Genomic DNA, 19,275 nt, shown 5'->3' on the forward strand with positions numbered 1-19,275 from the left:
ATGTTTATAAATATCAAAAGGCTTGTAGTTAAGAGGTATGATCAAGATGTATATATAGTAAAACAAATTTTGTTCATAAATTAATCATTATAAATCTATTCGTATATAATCCAATATAATCCGATCCACTTTTTAGAAAATATAGAATGTATTTTTTTTAAATGAAGGAACAAATTTTCATTTCAAATAAAATGATCCAATTACAATAAAGAGGCAGGTAAGCGGGCAACAAGCTGTGTCGCCATCCTCTTTTGAATGTATTAAAAAATAAAGTAGATACGTGAAAAAGCTGTTATACAATAATTAATGAACTTACGATCGATAGATAGAAAATGAATATACGATTGATACACAAAAGAATTATATATTGAAGTAGATAATTAAAAAAATACTTTTGGAAATACAAACTTCATAGATGTAAAATTGGTGAATAATTTATAATTATTGCATGGTAAAATTTTTGTATGTTTCTTAGTTGATAAGCTGGAGCCTGGAGGGGGGGAAAAAGTGGCGGCTAGGCGTAGCAGCCTGCCTGCATGGACCAAACTATAACACAACTGGAAGATGCAAAATCTGATTTTGACTCCATGCATGGGTTAAGTTTATGAATATGTGTGTTTCTGTTTGTCCTTTCTTCAACGCTGTCCCTGACCCAGCCACTATTTCAATAAAACAAAACAAAAATGAATATTAACTTTTGTTAGGCTTACGTTTCATGGAACATTAGTGCATACCTCATACTTCGTTAGTAAGGTAACTGCACTCCACTAAAAAAACATATTTTTAAAGGAATAATGTAATAAAAAAAAGGTCTATTAAATTAAATTATAAATTATAATATTGGTGCTGAAGTTTAGGATTTGCATCGGAGAGTCGATTCCAATCTGGGGGAGCCACCAATTGAGCACGTATGTACACGACTCCTCTTGTTTTTTCTTTTGTTTATTTGTTTTTTTTAACGACTAACAAATTAAGTCAACCACTCGGGGTTATATACACTCATTGGCAAAAGCCTACCAACGTCTGCGATTACAGGTAGTGCCGGTAACCCTGATTGCCTGACTCGCACATAATATTCTGTCACAAACAAGACTCGAAGTACAACCCCTCTTGTTGTTTTCTAATTATTTGAAATAATTAAAATATAATATGATTAATATCACACTGTTTGTGTAATCTCTTTTTTTTTTTTTAATTTAGAAATGAAGTTTTATTATAGTTTTTAGTTTTGATAAACTTTGATAAAATTGCCAAGCTTAATGTGGTGAACTAATATCATTGATAAGCTGTTTTTGTTTTTATATATATATACACCCAAAATAATCATGACATTTAGTCTAGGCGCTTTCATTATTCAAACCAAACTAAATTCAAATTCCAAATTCGGTTTTCTAATCGAACTTCGGAGTTTAGAACCGTATCAACCCGTGTATTATAATTTAAAAAATAAAACTTTGTTTTTTACATACATATATATTGTGTGTATTTTTTATTTATATGTATACATACTCTCAGTTTGAATCAGTTTCAGTTATTTATCTAGTGTATAAGAGTTTAAAAATAAAAAGATTAGTTAGTTTTTCGTATCTTTTGGGAACAGGCATGAATAATTCTTTGATAGATGAATCCAAGCGTCATTCTTTAATCTTTATTATCTCTTGGAACTCAAACCAATTAACTTATCTTGGTCAGCTGGTCAAACTTACCTACTTTAATTGTTTTTGGCTTTTTTCCTTGACTCAAATAACAATTATAGAACTTATATAGTATAAACCATATACAGTAAATACACCGATCGCCGCCGTTAAAAAATACACTTGAGGCTATGTGTGTTGTAAAAGTAGATGGATTTGTTTTTATGGACGCACCAACAAACTAATCATATATGGACACCAACAACAAACAGATTATCAGAGATATCAAGCAATCACGAAAACACTACAGTTCATAGGTTGACATGCTTTGTTTTTATGGATGCACCAACAAACTAATCATACATTTCCTTTTGACTCTGATGGTTTATCACGTGAATTGGCTCGTTGAAACATTTTTGTTCATTGCTTGTGAAACTCCAAACAAAGTGAAAGTTATGTCCAGTTTATGTTTAAAGATTTGTTAAGCGTGATATACCGATGACTTACTACTGGGAATCATGGGTGCTGTAGAGCTTCTCATAGGGAAAAAAAAAAGAAAAAAGAAAAAAACTTCTCGCCCTACAATCTGGCTTGAACCTTTGGGTATGCTCCGCAGGATCAGCAACAATTCTAGCTCTTTGCCAATTACTCCAATTACGAATGTCTTATCTTTCAAATTAGCTCCAAATTAAGTCATTTGGATTATTTGGCCGTTAGTCTAAGGAAAAGGATGCCATTTCAATCACTTATCAATGTGTTTCCTCACTCGTCCTCCTGCTAGTCGAATAACATGGGACCAGGCTCCAGCTAGAGCAGCCTTCACACGCCCGGTATTATCCAAAATATAAATCTGTACAATGTATTCTGTTTATAACTTTTATGGCATAAGCTTTTTAAGTAAATTACTGCAATTGTTTCATATGCGTGTAAGACAAATTCCATAAAGATAACCAAGTATTGTTTTGATAATTAAATGTTTCTTTTGTTGAATGGGTTTTAGTTAAGAAAAACCAGTTACTATATAATAGTTTCCTAACCAGTTCGCTAATGGCGACATGCGTCAACTAGCAAGAGCCTCAACTTTTATTGTTGTGTGTGATCAAAATAAGCTTATATCCTTCACAAGATTTATCACCATGCGTTCAGTTTAGATAAGTTCCGTTCTCAGTATGTAGTCTTGGATGAAGATGTACGGAGGCATGCCATGTGGACATTCTAAGGCAACTCATGCAGTCACAGTTTGAACATGGCATGACGATGCTTCAAAAATGGAGGGGTTTTGCTTAGATAAAGTGTGTGTAATTTTCTATAATGTATCTGGATCATACTTAATACTTGGGCTTAGGCCCATATGATATGGGCCTAGCCTGGCTCACCAATTTTTCTATGTAAGCAAGTCTAACCTTCCCAAGTCCCATTTAGGACTCTCCTCACCAGTCACCACCTCTCCGGCTCTCCCGCACTGCCTCACCAACCTCTCTATATGCTCCTTATACATTGGTTATGCACTCAATACAAATACCAATTATACAGATTTAACTGATAAAGGGTGGTCTTGAGACCCAGTATCGGCCCCCTTGTAACAGGCTTCCTATATGTTGCAATTCTAGATAAGATCCACAAAGGGTTAGAGCCAGTTCAAGCAGGCCCAAGACTGACAACCAGCTTCCACATGTACCTAACCCAATAAGTACTAGTATTTACAAAAACACAGGGCTTTCCTTTTGAAAGTTAAGATAAATTGTGAAGCCAACAGTTTTAGCCATATACTCATAAGTCATAACCAGTGTTGTAAAACTCGGCCGCCTAGGCGCTCCTCGGCACTTCACTGCACCACTTTTCTTCTCCAAGGTCAAAAAAGTCGGAATCGGCACTAGGCGGGCCAACTCGGTCCTAGTCGGGCCAACTCGGACCTAGGCGGCTCTACTCGGGCTAGGCGGTCCAACTCGGTCTTAACAAAATTTTGACTTTTATTAAAAAACTCGATTTCTCCAAGAGCTTACCAATGCTTTTTTTCCCTTTTCACACTCAGACGCAACCTAATTTATGTTCTAAACTTGCAACCACCATTGTTATCATCTGATTCGAAGTTCTAAACTCGCAAACATCTTATTTAAGTACGATTTAGGTACATCTTTCATCAACTGAGACATGTTCTTGAACTTATATGTATGTGTTATTGATTGTTTTTGTAATTTTCATTTGTATTTTGTAAAATACTTAGTAAACTTTTCATATTTGACATATATAATCTCCGAAAAATGAATTTCTTTATAAAATACCATGCCCGAGTACACCCCGCCTAGACCGAGTACTCGCAACTCCCTAGTCGATCGCCCTGGGAGCGGCTAGCGACTTTTGCAACCTTGGTCATAACTAGGTCAACTCATGCATGTTTTATCTCTAACGAGTCAAAAACATTTTAAAAGGGAACAACTCGAACGGGTCAATAGTTATCAGAAGTGTATTCAAATGCATTAACCTCTGAAGATCGTTTTATTAAAAAATAAAAATTTAGATTTTCATTATAACAATATAACTTTTGTAATCCCATTAGAACATTACTTATTTACAAAATCTTAAAAATTCTAGATTAAAAATAATAAACAGGCCACTCTACGTCTCACTAAAAAAACCTAGCCACTATGACACTTTAATCTAACCGTCTTTCTGGCATTTCTTTATGCATTCAAAAGACAATTCAGCAGTGGTTGTTGGGTTCTAGCTCTCCAAAACTGATTCAAATCTATGACGAGGTCAAGGCTTTTTCAGTTGGAAACTTACAAAATATAATTCAAATAGGCATATTCTTGTTACACACCTACATGAGAACGACCCCTAATTAAATTAATGAAAATGGAATACAATTAACTGTTAACTACTTGGTCTTTACCAAAGCCAAATATTAGGCTATTTTGGCGTTTCCTCTGTCTATTCAACATTTCTTGTTTGGAAACATCTAACCAAAACCGAGTCATCAGCCAGATTTTCAACATGCCAGCTCTTACCTGTAGTCTTTTATTATAAATGTTGGTGACCCCTAATACCAGATTAAGATATTAAGTATTAGATTACAATATAAATAAATCTCAAGAATATTGAGAACAGATTTGTTGATGTTGATTTCAACAGATAATCCAAGAACAAACTGACAATTTCCCAAGTCAATACGCCTACTTCCTTTTCTTTTCCTCCAATAAAATAGTTCATATAAAATAAAAAGAAATTGCTAGTCTTTCTCCTACCAAAAATGGATATTCATTATAATCTCACAAAAATGTATCAACTTGGACTGGTTCAAAGACACGGGTTGAAACACTGTTTGAGGGGGAAAGAATCAATATGGCTTCAACTCGTCATATTGGCGGCAAATGATGGTTGGGGGGAGGTGTTAGCCCATTTGGAGTTTGGACATGTGATAAGTTGGTAAGTTTAATAAGAGTGAGCTGAGTTCAATAAGAGTGACCAGTTTTGACCCATTGTATAATTTAAGTATACTTAAATCAACCTATCTAGCAACCAAAGCTACCCAAACCAACAAATATCTTAAAGAACAGGTCACAATTTCCGGGTGTAATATTCATAATTAGACCATGTTTAATTACATCAGGCAGGCTTAATGCAAATCCCACTTTTTCTGTGAATTATTTAAATAATAGAATTTCTTCTGCTGGTTTCTATACCATAAGGTCCTTGTAGCAATCCTAACAGCTAATAAAATAAAATTATCTAATCTAATGTAGCTTTCCAAGATCTGTTTGCAGTGATACTTGTACCACAGTTTGTATACAAGGTACAAGTCCAAAAGCATACAAGTGGTAGCATATATTTAACTAACAATAAGGAGGTGAAAGAAAATGACATCAAACCAGCTAATTAAAGCTTTGACATGGCTCTTATGATTTAAATATTGAATATAAAATTATAAATAGAATAAAATTATAATAGGACTTACAAGAAAGCATGCAAATTCTCCAAGTGGCAGCAACCGAAGACTCCTGCCGTCATTCTTCTTGCCATCCATATGAATAGTACAAACAGAAACAAACAAATTACATTAAAAATTCATTTATCAAGACATTTATGTATTGAAGTAATCTAAAACCAGCCATTGATCATGAATATTAGAGAAAAACTAGAACACCATGGATGTAACTTTACCTCCTCCAATCATGGTTTCTTCAGGCTTACTTCCAACTGATTCTTTGTTAGAATCATTAATCCAAATCTCTGATGAAGTAACAGCCATTGAGAAGATTCCAGTCACACAATACAAGAATGTCTCTACAATGATAAGAAGGATCAAGCTTCTTTCTTCATTGTTTGAAGAGATTCAAGAAACAACCAGTCAGCTTCCACCTTCTTCCATTTTATGTCTCACCGAGCTTTATTCAGTTATTCGAAGGGTGAAATCACTAATACAAGCATGTAAAGAAGGTAGCAGTTTGTGGAATCTTGTTCGGTCAGAAAGCATTTCAAATCAGTTTCATGTGATTGTAAATGAAATGAGTAGAGCTTTAGATATTTTACCTCTCAGCTTGTTGAAAATAACAACCGACACCCGAGAGCAAGTGGAGCTGCTTCACAAACAAGTCAAACGAGTTGACTCGTTGGTTGATGTTAAAGAGCTTCAAAGAAGAGAGGAGCTTCTTGAAGTGATGATGTCTACTAGATCTAAGAGCAGCAAGAGTAAAAGTGTCATTGACTTTGAAAAAGTCAAAGTGATCATGGCACAAATTGGATTAAAAACCCCAATCGATTATGAAGAAGAGATTTCAAAACTCGAGGCTGAGGCAGAGAAGCAAGCAGGAACAGGCGGGCTTATCGTGGTTTCCAATATCAACAATCTAATTTCACTCGTTTCATTGTCAAAGTCAACGGTTTTCAACATAGAAGATCACAAAACCGTGCAAGACGAATTTATGCATAAATATTCTCAACAAAACCACTACCCATCATCTCAATCAACAATCCTCAATATTCCAGACGAATACCGTTGCCCAATTTCACTCGATTTGATGCGGGACCCAGTGATAGTCGCATCGGGACACACATACGACCGCGTGTCAATCGCACAGTGGATTAACTCGGGTCACCATACGTGTCCCAAAAGCGGACAAAGATTAATCCACATGGCACTCATTCCAAACTATGCACTTAAAAGCTTGATCCACCAATTTTGTCAAGAAAACAACATCCCATTAACCGATCCCGAATCATCAAGCTCTTCATCATCTCATCTTGAAAGAAGCCCAAGTATGAAGAGAAAGCTACCCGAAAAGGCGGTTGATCATATCTCCGCCACGAAAGCCGCCATGGATACGGTTAAAAAGACAGCTGAGTTTTTGGTTGGGAAGTTAGCAATGGGTTCGATCGATATCCAAAGGCAAGCAGCTTACGAGTTGAGATTACTTGCAAAAACCGGGATGGATAATCGGAGGATAATATCAGAAGCGGGAGCGATTCCATTTTTGGTAACTTTACTTTCTTCAAATGATGCAAGAATCCAAGAGAATGCAGTCACAGCACTTCTTAACCTTTCTATATTTGACAACAACAAGGTGTTAATAATGGCTGCGGGTGCAATAGATAGCATAGTAGACGTGTTGGGTTTGGGTAAAACAATGGAGGCGAGAGAAAATGCAGCAGCAGCAATATTTAGTTTGTCATTAATCGATGATTATAAAGTGGTTATCGGTAGTCGACCAAAAGCAATACCGTCTTTAGTTGGGCTGTTAAGAGACGGAACTACAGCTGGAAAACGAGATGCTGCAACCGCATTATTTAATCTTGCGGTTTATAGTGCAAATAAAGTGAATGTTGTGGTTTCAGGGGCGGTACCGTTATTAATTGACTTGTTGATGGATGATAAGGCGGGCATTACTGATGATGCGTTGGCGGTGCTTTCTTTATTATTGGGGTGTTCTGAGGGGCTTAAGGAAATTAGGAAGAGTAAAGTTTTGGTACCGATTCTTATTGATCTTTTGAGATTTGGGTCGCCGAAAGGGAAAGAGAATTCATTGACTTTATTATTGGGGCTGTGTAAAGATGGTGGTGATGAAGTTGCTAGAAGATTGTTAATGAATCCGAGAGGCATACCGTCTCTTAAAAGCTTGGCTGCTGATGGGTCTATGAAAGCTCAAAGAAAGGCTGATGCTCTGCTTAGATTGCTCAACAGATGCTGCTCACAGTCTTCCAAACCTGTTGAATGAAAATACAAATTAAAATTGAAAATGTAAATTCATGAAAATGACATAAATGAAAGAAGTTGTTTTTACAGCTGTTCATTGAATGCGTGAGTTTTTATCAAGGTTATGGAAACATGGAAATAAAGACCGCTCAACAAATGGTTTTGTTTATATAGATAATAACAGTTTGTACACGGGATTTACAATAAATTACAAGAAATATAACCGAGACCCTATTGGTCATCATACATTTATACTAAGCTTGCATTAAAGATACTATTATTACAAGGATAACGGGTTAAGGGGGATTAACCAAGCAGGTACAATGGGTCGGATTCTTCTGTGAACGATGATTCTCAAAAGGTGAAAAGTCTTGCTTGTGGTCTAGAGTTCCACCAATTCCAATTTAATATGTTGGTCCTTTAAAATGTACTTCCAGAACCAGCTTCCACTGTCCATGCACTCCTTTTTAATAGGATTTAATTGTATAGATAAACCTGAGTCAAAAGTTTGGAGGGCGGCGTAAGTAAGAGGCACGGATATATTTACATGTGTGTGTGCTTCTTGCAGAAACAAAGGTGACAAACACACACAAGCATAGATGCGCAAAAGTATATAATATGGGCAGTGAGAAAACCTGAACTTCCAGATGTGACCATCATTTTGTAGCCATCTGGGACTTCAAACACATGATTTCCCTGAATAAAGAACAAAAAATGACAAGTATTTGACCATGAAGATATTAATCAGATTATTTAAGAAACTCTAGAGAGTGAAATGACAAATCAGTTTTGTGAAAATCTAACCTCGAGGTTAACATCAAAAGCCTCAAATTCAGCATTTCCATGCAGTATGACTTTTAGTGCCTCAAACCGCAGAACATCATGCTTCCAATACAGATTTTTATCTGAACTCCAATTTATTCCTCTATTTCTTATGTTTACGTTCACAAACTTGCATCGTGCACACCTACATGAACAAATCTCATATTCAGCCTAAAGTCTCATAGTGAGGACTGAGGACCAGTAAACCATATACTACCTGTAACCATATTGTAGTATGGACTCATGATTTCTGTCGATCTGAGAACCCATGACATTTTCAGCCATGACCAATAAGCTCCCATCAAGCTGAGATCAAAAGAATAACTTTAATATAGAGAAGAATATGAATATGAACTGCATGTCTTGAGTGTCACACATCTGGTAAATGGGTTATACCTGGACGTTTCTCCATAAGAATTCGGAAACCTCAAGTTGTAATTCTGAACCTTTTGAAATTGAACCTCCATGAAACTTGTAAGGTAAAAATAACAAATGAATAAGTGAGAAATAATATAAAGTAAACTCAACAGTTTTGATACAGAAGATAAGATACGAGCTTACTTTTTGTCGAGTGACTTCCCAAAGAGGACCTAGGGAAGGATGAAGAAGGATGAGATATGGTGGTCCGGAATCAGCATATTTATCATTACTCTCTATCTGCAAACAATGATTTTGCTGGTAAATAAAGTACCAAACATTCTCAACACTCCAGCAACCACATATCTCTCGTGTATGAAGATATTAAACAAACATGATACCAGAATAACAAGCGAGTATATGGTACCTCAGGGAGTTTAATATCACAACATGAAAGAATATCATATGCATTTCTTATTGTGTCAAGTAGTGCGCCATCTGGAGTCTGCAAATACATAGTAAAAAGTAAACACCATAACATACCAACTTGAAAACACGACAGACTTTCAAGTTGAAAATTAAGAAATAGAAGCAAATACGTTTAATCTAAGAAAAAGTAAGGAAAACAAAAAAGAACGGATCAGTGAAAAAAACATGATGTTGTCATAGGTACAAAAGGAGAAAACAGAGAAAATAGAGAAATGCACCTGATGCAGGGACATGTCAGCAGGCTTTCTTTTCTTCTTGGCAGATGATGTAACTTTCCTTCGATGATTATAGACAATGAATGTATCTAGCATTTCTGCAATTACATTACATGGATAGCCCTTTAATACAAGAAACTTACAAGATTTGTTGGATTTTATGATGATACAACACATTAAATCGAAAAGAAATTGCATTATACCTTCTACGCCTTCAGAACATCGATAGGAGAAACTATTGACAAGGTTATCAGCAATGTTTTGCATTGTACATTCTAACCTCCCACCTGAAACACTGTCAACAGAAAAGACAAGCTAGATCTAAATCTTACTATTTTAAGCAAATTTAAAAACTACAGAAACTATTATTATGTGCTATGTATAACAAAATTAAATAAAATTTGGTTAAGACCCTAGAATTGTGGCAATGCTCATTAAATGCTAGTCATTTTCTAAAAGATTCATTTGGTTTTCTTATCCCCATTACAAGTCAGATTGCCAAAATATGCAATTTTGTTTGAAAATACAGATAAAGAATACGCATAAGATGCAAGCACTCATGTAATGCAACAGTATGAACGTTAAAACAGGTTCAACAACAAGCAGGGATAAAATGTCCAACAATTAACCACTTAGAAACAATGTCGAACTAAAACACTAATTGAAAGTCTTGGTTTTTGTGAGGTTTCAGCGTAATTAAAACCTAAAACAATAAATGTAAAAGCATAGCTAAATACAGTTTCTAGCTTCTCGTAATCTAAACTGGAAATGAAACATGAATTTTAGTGTTTGCTTCCAAAAAGTTCATTTTAGGTTCACCTCTTGTATATGTTATTAGATGACTCATAGATCACAGATTCAAAGGGAAAGATGATGATCAAACAAGCATAATAACATATATTAAATGCAACATGAAACTGAAAGATCCTTGGAGTCGATTATGTAGACAGATAACATGCCGATGTTGAAGGCCAAAGCGGTCCACAAAGTTGATTGTTTTTTTCACATTTAGCACCATGCCAGGTAAGCTCTTCTCATCCTTACTTGATGCAATATGCTCTGCAGACTTCAAGTCTACATAAAGGATATTTGTATTTGCTGGGAACTCTGTCTGCAAACTTAACAAACGAACATGGTTGATTGGAGAATATAACAAGAATCTTCTGGTTACAAAACTTCTAGACAAAAATAAAAAAGGGAATAATAACAAGATTAAGTATACTGAAAAATTGCCATTGTAGCTAGTCAAGTACTCACTGATTTCAAGCTAGATAACATAACTTAAATACTAGACAAGTAGTAGCTATTAATTGGTGAAAAAAATCATTGATTCAGTTTGTAAAAGCTACAAAAAAATATTCAGTGTAGCTGACTAGCTGCCTAAGTTAGAATTAGCTATCATTAATCTACTTGGCTTCCTTGAAATTCAATAAACGAGTTCAAATAGTACCTATTAGAAGAAGATCCATCAGCAATTCCAAATTTGTCAAACTCGGTATACTCGACGCATGACACGCCATATGTCCATGTTCCATCAGGCTTGCCTTTTTCAACTAAAACATTTATGCCTTCTGTAGCACCAGAGTTCCGTTTGCATGATGCAAAACCAAGTTTCTGAAATACTATCAGTTAGAACTTGCTATTTCAATTATTCTACTCAAAGAAACAGCAGTATTAGATTCTTTAATGGTCACAAAAATGTTACCTTCCCTTCATGCAAACCAATCCCTGCCATGGCCAAAAGGGTCACATCTGTAGCAGCTACAACATTACTGCAAGATTACAACTGTTAACAAGATAAAAAGTACAGACCGACATCTTAAATAACAAACTTATACAAACCTGACTTGTCGAACAATTGCACCTTCTCTTCTATGATCGCGAAACCATTGAAAAACGCCTTTTTCGTAAGCAAGTTTCCATATCACACCATGACCACCAGGCTTGCAGACAGGCAAGAACTGTCCCTTTGCTAACCACTCGCCATCTTCAGCACTAACAGCAGGGACGAGTGGCTGGCAAGCACAATTAATAACAAAGTAAGTATTGTCTTGTATTACAACTAAGCCTAAAAACACCATCAACATTCTGCATATAAGACCTGTTCAAAAAGTCGGAAACTTGATCGACCTCGTCCAAACCAGTTTGATCTTTCACACAGCAACGTGATATGTTCATGGTTGTTTTTGGCCGAACTTGTCATTATCGCAACAGGAGTTATGCATTGCTCTCCATATAATTTGAAATATAAGAACTCCCTAGCCTTGCAATTATTCAAAAGTTGTTACTAGGAAAATTAGTATCATTAAAAATGTAAATGTAAATGTAAATTCAAGTCCTCAAATTTCTGCAAAATATATACCTGAAGATCTCTTATAAGACCTTCCAACAAGGTGCGGCCACAATAAGGAAGCATTGCTGCAGGGAGACATTCACCTGTAACTGAATCCACTAATCCAAGCCTGTCAGCGGAGCCTCCAAGAGGATAAATCTCTCCTAAGCGTGGCAAACCCTAAATTCAGTTTAAAAAACCTAAATATCCTGATACTATTTCCTGGTATCTTATGAAATAATCGACAACACACAATCTCATCTTACCTCAATTCCCCATAAAGCAGCCTGGGCCGTATATTCTGTGTCTTGAGAAAGATCAAGAACATTTGGAGGATGAATTTCTACAAATTGCAGCCCCATTGAGTTAGAGTTATCTATGTTATGAAAATTAGCATTCTTCTCTCCATTCGGCGACTGAGAAAGAAGCTCTAAAACTGTTAGCTGGTATCTGCCATAAATTCAATGATTTAAATATATGATCATCAATACATATCTTATAATCATATAAACTTGTATACTTGCATATCAGACAGTATTGATACGAACTCCAGTCAAAAGCAATTAGCATTTAATAAAGGTGGTACATATTCACATAATCATCGAACATACAGAGTACATGCTCAAAAAAAGAATGAACAACAATTAAGCATCCAAATTCAAAGAATTACGGAGTATACATGCTCAAAACATTAACAACAACTATGAATGTCGATTTCCGATAATCAGGAGTCCAAATTCACAAATATCTTCCAACTTCTATTAATCTGAGTTAACTTAGTATCATAATCAGGTTATAAGTGCTAATTAACATCAAATTTAAACTGAAAAGGGCAGAACTAACCCAATAATCCCTCCAATACAATCATAGAACTCCTCGACATCTCGAAGCGTTTTCAACAACGAATTCAACGCCACTGCATCAATCTTCTCCACACGAGCCTCCCGATCATCACTCCCATCCAATTTCTCAATCATTTCAACCAAACTATACAACGCGGACTTCAACGAACTTCTAGCGGACACAAATTCACCGTTCACATCCGATTCCGTATCATACGATTCATACTCCGACATTAACACATGCTCCTGACCAGCAGCCACAATGCACTTAAGCAGAAACAACTCGTACTCATCCAACTCAACCGACTCTATAACCCTAGCTAATCCGTTCTTATAACAACCGCTTTTAAAAAACCGCTTCACTTTAGAATCAGACTCAACGACGTGAATTTTACCTCGCAGAGTTTTGGTACCGGATAGTTTGTCGCGTAGAGTTCGGAGGCGCGTGAGCTCTTTATTTAAATCAAAATCTGGCGCCGGAGGAACGTACTCTACCGGCACAGTTGTGACATGCGTTCTCCGGCGACTTGACGACGGTGAAGAGAGATAAGTGAACGGGAGTTTGTTAGAGTGACGGAGGGAGTTTGTTAGGGAGTTGAAGAAGAGAGCGTGGGAGTAACGCGCGGGGAATGTGAAGTAGAGGCCGTTATGGTGGAGGGAGGCGGTTACTCGCGCCATAGAGTGTGAGTTTGAGAAGGTGCGAGTGAAATGGGGGGGGGGGGGGTAGTTACAGGGGAATTGGGAGGGATAAGAAAGGATACTCGGAGCATATACCAAAGAAAGAGAAGAGAATATGAATTGGAGGGATAAAGGGACAAACGGTGCTTTTTGCGTGTTTGTTTGCGGAGATTTCTAGTTTGCCCTAGGCCAAACAAACTCTATAATATACTCTAGTAATTAATTGATATTTTGAAATAAAATATTTTAAGTGATTTATATATTCTCCTATTTAGCATTTACTATGCTACTTCTTAACTACTTTACTAAATTTGTGGGAACCGTCTCCGTCACTAGAGGCTACGGGTACAAACGAGCCGAGTCAAGCCCAAGTTCAACTAGGCTCGAGCTCGTGAATGAATTTTGAGGCTTGGGCTTGGGCTTGGCTTGTTTACTATATGATCAATTATTTTTTTATATAATTATAATTATTTTATATACTTTTTTTCTATCATAATTTTGTGTATAAAGAATATATATTATTTAGTTATTTTTATTTACTTTTTCATAACATTACATTTATTAATTAATAATTATTAAAATATATATTTTAAAAAATTTTAATAAATGGCAAGCTTGTTTTGGCTCGCAAGCCAGCTCGAGCTCGCTAAGTAAAGCTCGGGCTCGGACTTGTTTATTAAACGAACTTACTTTTAGGCTCATGCTCGATAAAGCTCGGCTTGATCGAGCTTTTTAACGAGCCGATCTCGAGTAGCTCGCGAGCAGCTTGACTCATATGCACCCCTACTAGAGACACTAGGATTAGATCAGTTGCATGTCAGTACTGAAAATATTGTTATTGAATTTATGAAAAATGGGTATAGAATACAATATTGGTATTCATTACAAAATGTTAATCTTTATATGATATCAATACTTAATACCAGGGTGTGCGTGTGTGTGATGTAGGTGATGTCCAATGATGAAAATGTATGCATAATGAGTTTGTAGTTTGTATGGTGCAAATTAGCTACAACTGAGGAGTATAAAGTAACAAGATGAAAGGAATTAAGAAAATAAGTATTTTCTTTCTAAGATGGTTTAGGGATAAAGCATGAAGAGATTGAATCTTGTGTTGATCGATACATTAGAGACATTAGAGGGAGATGAATGATAAGTAATACTCCCTCCGTCCCATTTTAAGTGTCATAATTTGAATTTTCAAGTCTTTCTTGTTTAACTTTGACTGACAAAATTTTTGTTTGTGTTATATAATATTTGATGAAAATTATATCAATGTAAAATACATTTAAAACCTAATCCATTTATATATTTTACATCAAGTATTATATAACATAAACAAAAATATTGTCGGTCAAAGTTAAACAAGAAAGACTTGAAAAATCAAATTATGACACTTAAAATGGGACGGAGGGAGTAACACTCAGACAGTTACGTTGTGGGGCTCGCATAAGGGCTATTAGCTCAGTGGGTATAGTGTGCCCTAGTAATTGTGTCGTTGTGATCGGGTTGTGAGGGTTTTTAACTATATGGATTGCTCAATATGCTCATCAACGACTGACCCCCTGGGATTTAAGCTAGGGTTTAAAATCATACTTCTCCTTACATATATGGGACAATTCAAGTAAGATTCAATATATATCCAACTTTTGATGGGGGAACCACCATAACTTTTATTTCCTAAGAAAGTTATATAACCTTTTAAGAAATTGAAAAAAAAAACTCGAAAATAAATTATGTTGAGTTTTTTAATAAAAGAAAATGGAGAGAGAGAGAGAGAAGGATTTTTTTTTCCTTTTAAATCTTTTGTCTAAACTATCTCTTCAACGTAGACGGGTTTAATAATAGAAAAAAAAGGTCAAATATGAAGATAAAATTTTATTATTTGTCAATTTTACTGTTCCACTTAAACATAAAAAATATGAACCGAAGGTAGTTAAAGTTGTATCTCTTTTTTATCTTTTTTTTCCGCTCCATAACATATACAATCTTTAAAGTATTTTATGTTCTTTCAAACTATATCATGTATTTTTTTTCCTCCCATTTTTTTTCTCTTCTTTTACGTATTCCTTATTTTCTTTCATTTACTAAACTAGGAACACAACGGTGAGGCTTTGCATATGAATAATCTATTTAGAACTACGGGAAATTTTTTAATTATGCTTGCTAGTTGCTAGCATTTCAAAACTATTATATATTTATACATATTGATAGCAAATTCAATTAAAAGAAATGCCATATTACAAAAAATGACAAAACAGCATTAGTTGCAATTTTTCTTCAAATTTGTAACATTTGTTTGGCATTTTCATTAATTTTAAGACTAACTAAAAGTTCTCACTCAACTTAAGAAGCATAAGTGAATCAAAGCCATATGATACGTATGATATACTTAAGCATCATATCTAAATGGGGGTTATTTATTATGACATCATTTGTTTGAGTTGTATTCATTTTTAACTTAATATAGAACGGTTAGACAGGGAGTCGCTTTCACTGTTTGACACCACAATTAATAGGCAAATATACATACAAACTCTAGTTGTTAACACCATCACGTATTAACTATTAAGAAAAAGAAAGTGCATAACCTTAAATACTGAAGAAACACTAGATGACCCCGGCAGATTAAGGATAATCTTAGGGTTAAGTAGATGTTTCCCACGAGGGTTAGGTCCGGCAAAGATGATTATTCTTCTTGACCTGCAAAACAGACACCGTGAGCTCGTCACTGAGAAGGGGGGGGGGGGGTTCCTCCTTGTGACCACCCTCCGGCGTGAGAATCAGACTAGATTGCTCTGAATATAAGTGTATATTGAGATAAATAGCTAGAGAGAAGATAAGATAAGATGATCCTACCGTTCCAAGGTGTTGGAGTATTTATAGCCGAAGGTAGGTTTCCAAGCAGGTACAGCCAGCTGTATAATATTCCTTTTCCACCAACTACGGGCTATGTACGTGCCACGATGGGAGTTGGTGGGTAGGCAGCGGCTGATAGTGACATTTTGTACTAGAGCGTGCTCCTCCTCGTACTATTGTCGGTGAGTTGTCACCCTGTGATTGGTTCATGGGCTGCTTTGGTCAGATCTTGTCTATTTTGTCCATACCTTGGCAGGTATAGTACAAAAGATCTTCCAGAAGCGTACGGACTGGCTCTTTTGGGCGGGAATATTCCCGCCTTGCTCATTCCTTCAGGTGACATTGCTGAAGTATGAGTTAGTGCCTTATGCGTGTAGCCTTTCCGTTAGTGCGGGTAGCCTTCCTTCTTGGCTTGTACCCATAGCTGCGGGAACAGGCAGGGTATTGTACCAAGGGAGGCTTTCCTGCGGGAACAGCTGGCTTACTGCGTATAAGGTCTTCATCTCTCTGAGCATGGTGGGTCCTGCGGGACCAGTTAGTCTTTGCGCAGACGTACCTCTTCAAGGTGTGTCTTGCGGGTCCAACTGGGCTTTGCGGGGACCTACCTCTTCAAGTCCCCCCAGTCCATTGTTCTTCTCATGAATTGTTAGAGTGAGGTGAACTTTTGGACTTTAAACAAGGGGTTTTAAAGAGGTTTTTGTTTTTTAAGGTTTTCCGTGGGGATTCTTCCCGCGGTATTCCTAATGTCACTTGCAGAGATTCCCGACTTTTCTGCCTGATCTTTGGTTATGATGCGGGTAGGTGTTTAACCTCTTCGCAAGTCGGGAGCGTTGCATTTCACTTGTATAGACTTCACGAGGTTTTGGTAGTTTTGGACATAGTGATCAGTTATGTTAAACTACCAATTCCACCTTGAAGTTTCAAACAATCTAGTTCTCAACGTTCCCGCGCATGCGGAGGTGTTATTTCCCTTTCCGCAAGCATGGCCCATAAGATCCTTCTTGGCTCCAATTCCCTGCAAGTGCTAAGTATGTGAAGGGTTTCGCCTTGACACTGTACTCGCACTTGTCTTATGGTTTTTTGCTTCCCAAGGTAAGGGGGGTATATTCCCTCTTATTCTTGAATCTTTTTGAATCTTTTTGACATTTGAAGAGTTGGTGAAAGGATAAGAACAGTCCAAACGGTTGAAGTGACGTTGGCGTCTCCTGACGGTTTCTTCTGACAGTTTCAGGACATGCAAGAAGTTATGGCGACGTGACAGTATATGGTCATTCCAGACGCTTTTTCAGGCGCGTGGGCGCGAGTTTTCGGGCGCGTGGGCGCGAATTTTACGGCACGCGTCCTGTCGACGGCTGTTGCCAGCTTGTGCTTTCCACGTGTCGTCATTTCATTGCACCTGCGCTTCTCTCTCTCCTCCACATTAAATTCATCGCATTTATTGCGATGAGTATATAAAGGGGGAAGAGGGTGCATCTCAACTCACACCTTCACCTCCTTCTTCTTCTTCTAAGCGATTTCCGGCGAATACTCTAACTTTTCTGTCGAGCATTCTTCTGAAATCGTTCTTCAAACCCAAAACATGTCTTCCATTCATGATCCTGAGGTTACTGCTGAAGAGTCCGACGTATACCCTGAGAACCCGATGTCCGCGTCTGACAAGGACGACAAGAGTACTGCTGGCGAGTGCCAGTGTGCTCTTTCTGTCGATCTATACAACTATATCGTCAAGAAGTTCATGCTCGATCCTTACGAGCCTGAGTTTCCGGAGCCTCACCAGACGGTGTATGATGCCCCCAAGGGCAAGATAAGGGTTTATGCCTCATTCTTCATGTATGGGAATCTCAGATTCCCATTAACGAAGTTTGTATACCGTGTTTTGGAGAAACACGGTGTACACTTGACGGAGGTACACCCAATGGCGATCGCTAAGGTCCGCCATTTTGAATGGGTGTGCCACATTCTGGGCATCGAGCCCCGTGTCGACCGCCTGATGACCTTCTACTCCTGGAGGTGCATCCAAGGCTGGTATACCTTGGTTACTCGGATCAAGGGTTTGAAGACCTGCGCTACCGAGCGCAGTCTTCGGTATTGGAAACGGGAGTTCTTCTACATCTCTACCCGTGTCGTCCCCATTGCTATGACATTCAAGAACGGGAGAGCACTCCCCAACCTTCACGCCTCCAACTATCAGGAGACGGAATGGTTTACCAAGATCTCCCAGATCCAGACTCCGGTTTACCGCTTTGCGGAGTCTGGGATGGTGATGCTCGGGATGAGCCGGGTATGGAAGGATGCCGGTTCTGGGACGCCGCAAGTACCTATCATCCTTGAATACGGTTTGAATTCTACTCCCTACGGTATGCTCCGTCTTGTTTGCTGATTTAGGGTTTTTCTTCTAACTGTTTCTTTTTATTTTCAGAGGGGAACAACTTGCAATCGCTTCTGCAACCGCGGGAGACTGGTGGTCCCGCTCGACTGGGTACTCGTGATCTCGACGAGAACGAGTTGCCCATTTTGGAGCAAACGACGGACAGATTCGTGGAGGTCTATCCGCTGGGCCACGAGATTTTGAGCGCCGCGCGGCCAGGTAAATGATTCTTTAATCCTCGCCCTCTGCATGCTCAGACTTCTGCTGGAGTTCCTCTAATTTTGTCATCTTCTGATGAGGAATCCGCAGATGGGCCTTTCTTCGTGAGGAAGAAGAAAGCTGCCGCCGTGAAGGGCAAGGCGAAGGTTACCTCCGCCGCCGACCTAGGAAATCAGTCTGACTCCGAGACTGAAAGCGAGGAGGCGGCGGGGAACCCTGGTAGTGGTGAGACAATTGTCTCGGAGGTTGAGACAGCTGTCACCTCCGAGC

General features: G+C 37.6%; 2 protein-coding genes across 2 annotated transcripts; one reads left to right on the forward strand and one right to left on the reverse strand.

The window, feature by feature from the left end:
* Positions 1–5,488: 5,488 nt before the first annotated feature.
* On the forward strand, positions 5,489–7,897 carry LOC143590696 (U-box domain-containing protein 1-like). Its single transcript, XM_077071101.1, has one exon. The coding sequence runs from the start codon at positions 5,780–5,782 to the stop codon at positions 7,844–7,846; it is 2,067 nt and encodes a 688-aa protein (XP_076927216.1). The 5' UTR covers positions 5,489–5,779; the 3' UTR covers positions 7,847–7,897.
* Positions 7,898–7,970: 73 nt separating this feature from the next.
* Positions 7,971–13,699, reverse strand: LOC143592483 (UTP--glucose-1-phosphate uridylyltransferase 3, chloroplastic-like). Its single transcript, XM_077072388.1, has 17 exons — positions 12,883–13,699; positions 12,306–12,489; positions 12,070–12,219; positions 11,809–11,970; positions 11,550–11,722; positions 11,413–11,479; positions 11,158–11,321; positions 10,667–10,825; positions 9,911–10,002; positions 9,711–9,805; positions 9,431–9,508; positions 9,208–9,303; positions 9,043–9,117; positions 8,864–8,952; positions 8,629–8,791; positions 8,460–8,520; positions 7,971–8,319 (listed from the first exon to the last, which is right to left on the reverse strand). Exons 1-17 carry the CDS (start codon positions 13,557–13,559, stop codon positions 8,207–8,209), a joined length of 2,598 nt encoding a protein of 865 aa, XP_076928503.1. The 5' UTR covers positions 13,560–13,699; the 3' UTR covers positions 7,971–8,206.
* Positions 13,700–19,275: the final 5,576 nt, after the last annotated feature.

Source organism: Bidens hawaiensis, unplaced genomic scaffold, assembly GCF_021521415.1.
Source record: "Bidens hawaiensis isolate Kalapana, Puna unplaced genomic scaffold, B.hawaiensis_p1.1 tig00001685_1, whole genome shotgun sequence".
NCBI lineage: Eukaryota > Viridiplantae > Streptophyta > Magnoliopsida > Asterales > Asteraceae > Bidens > Bidens hawaiensis.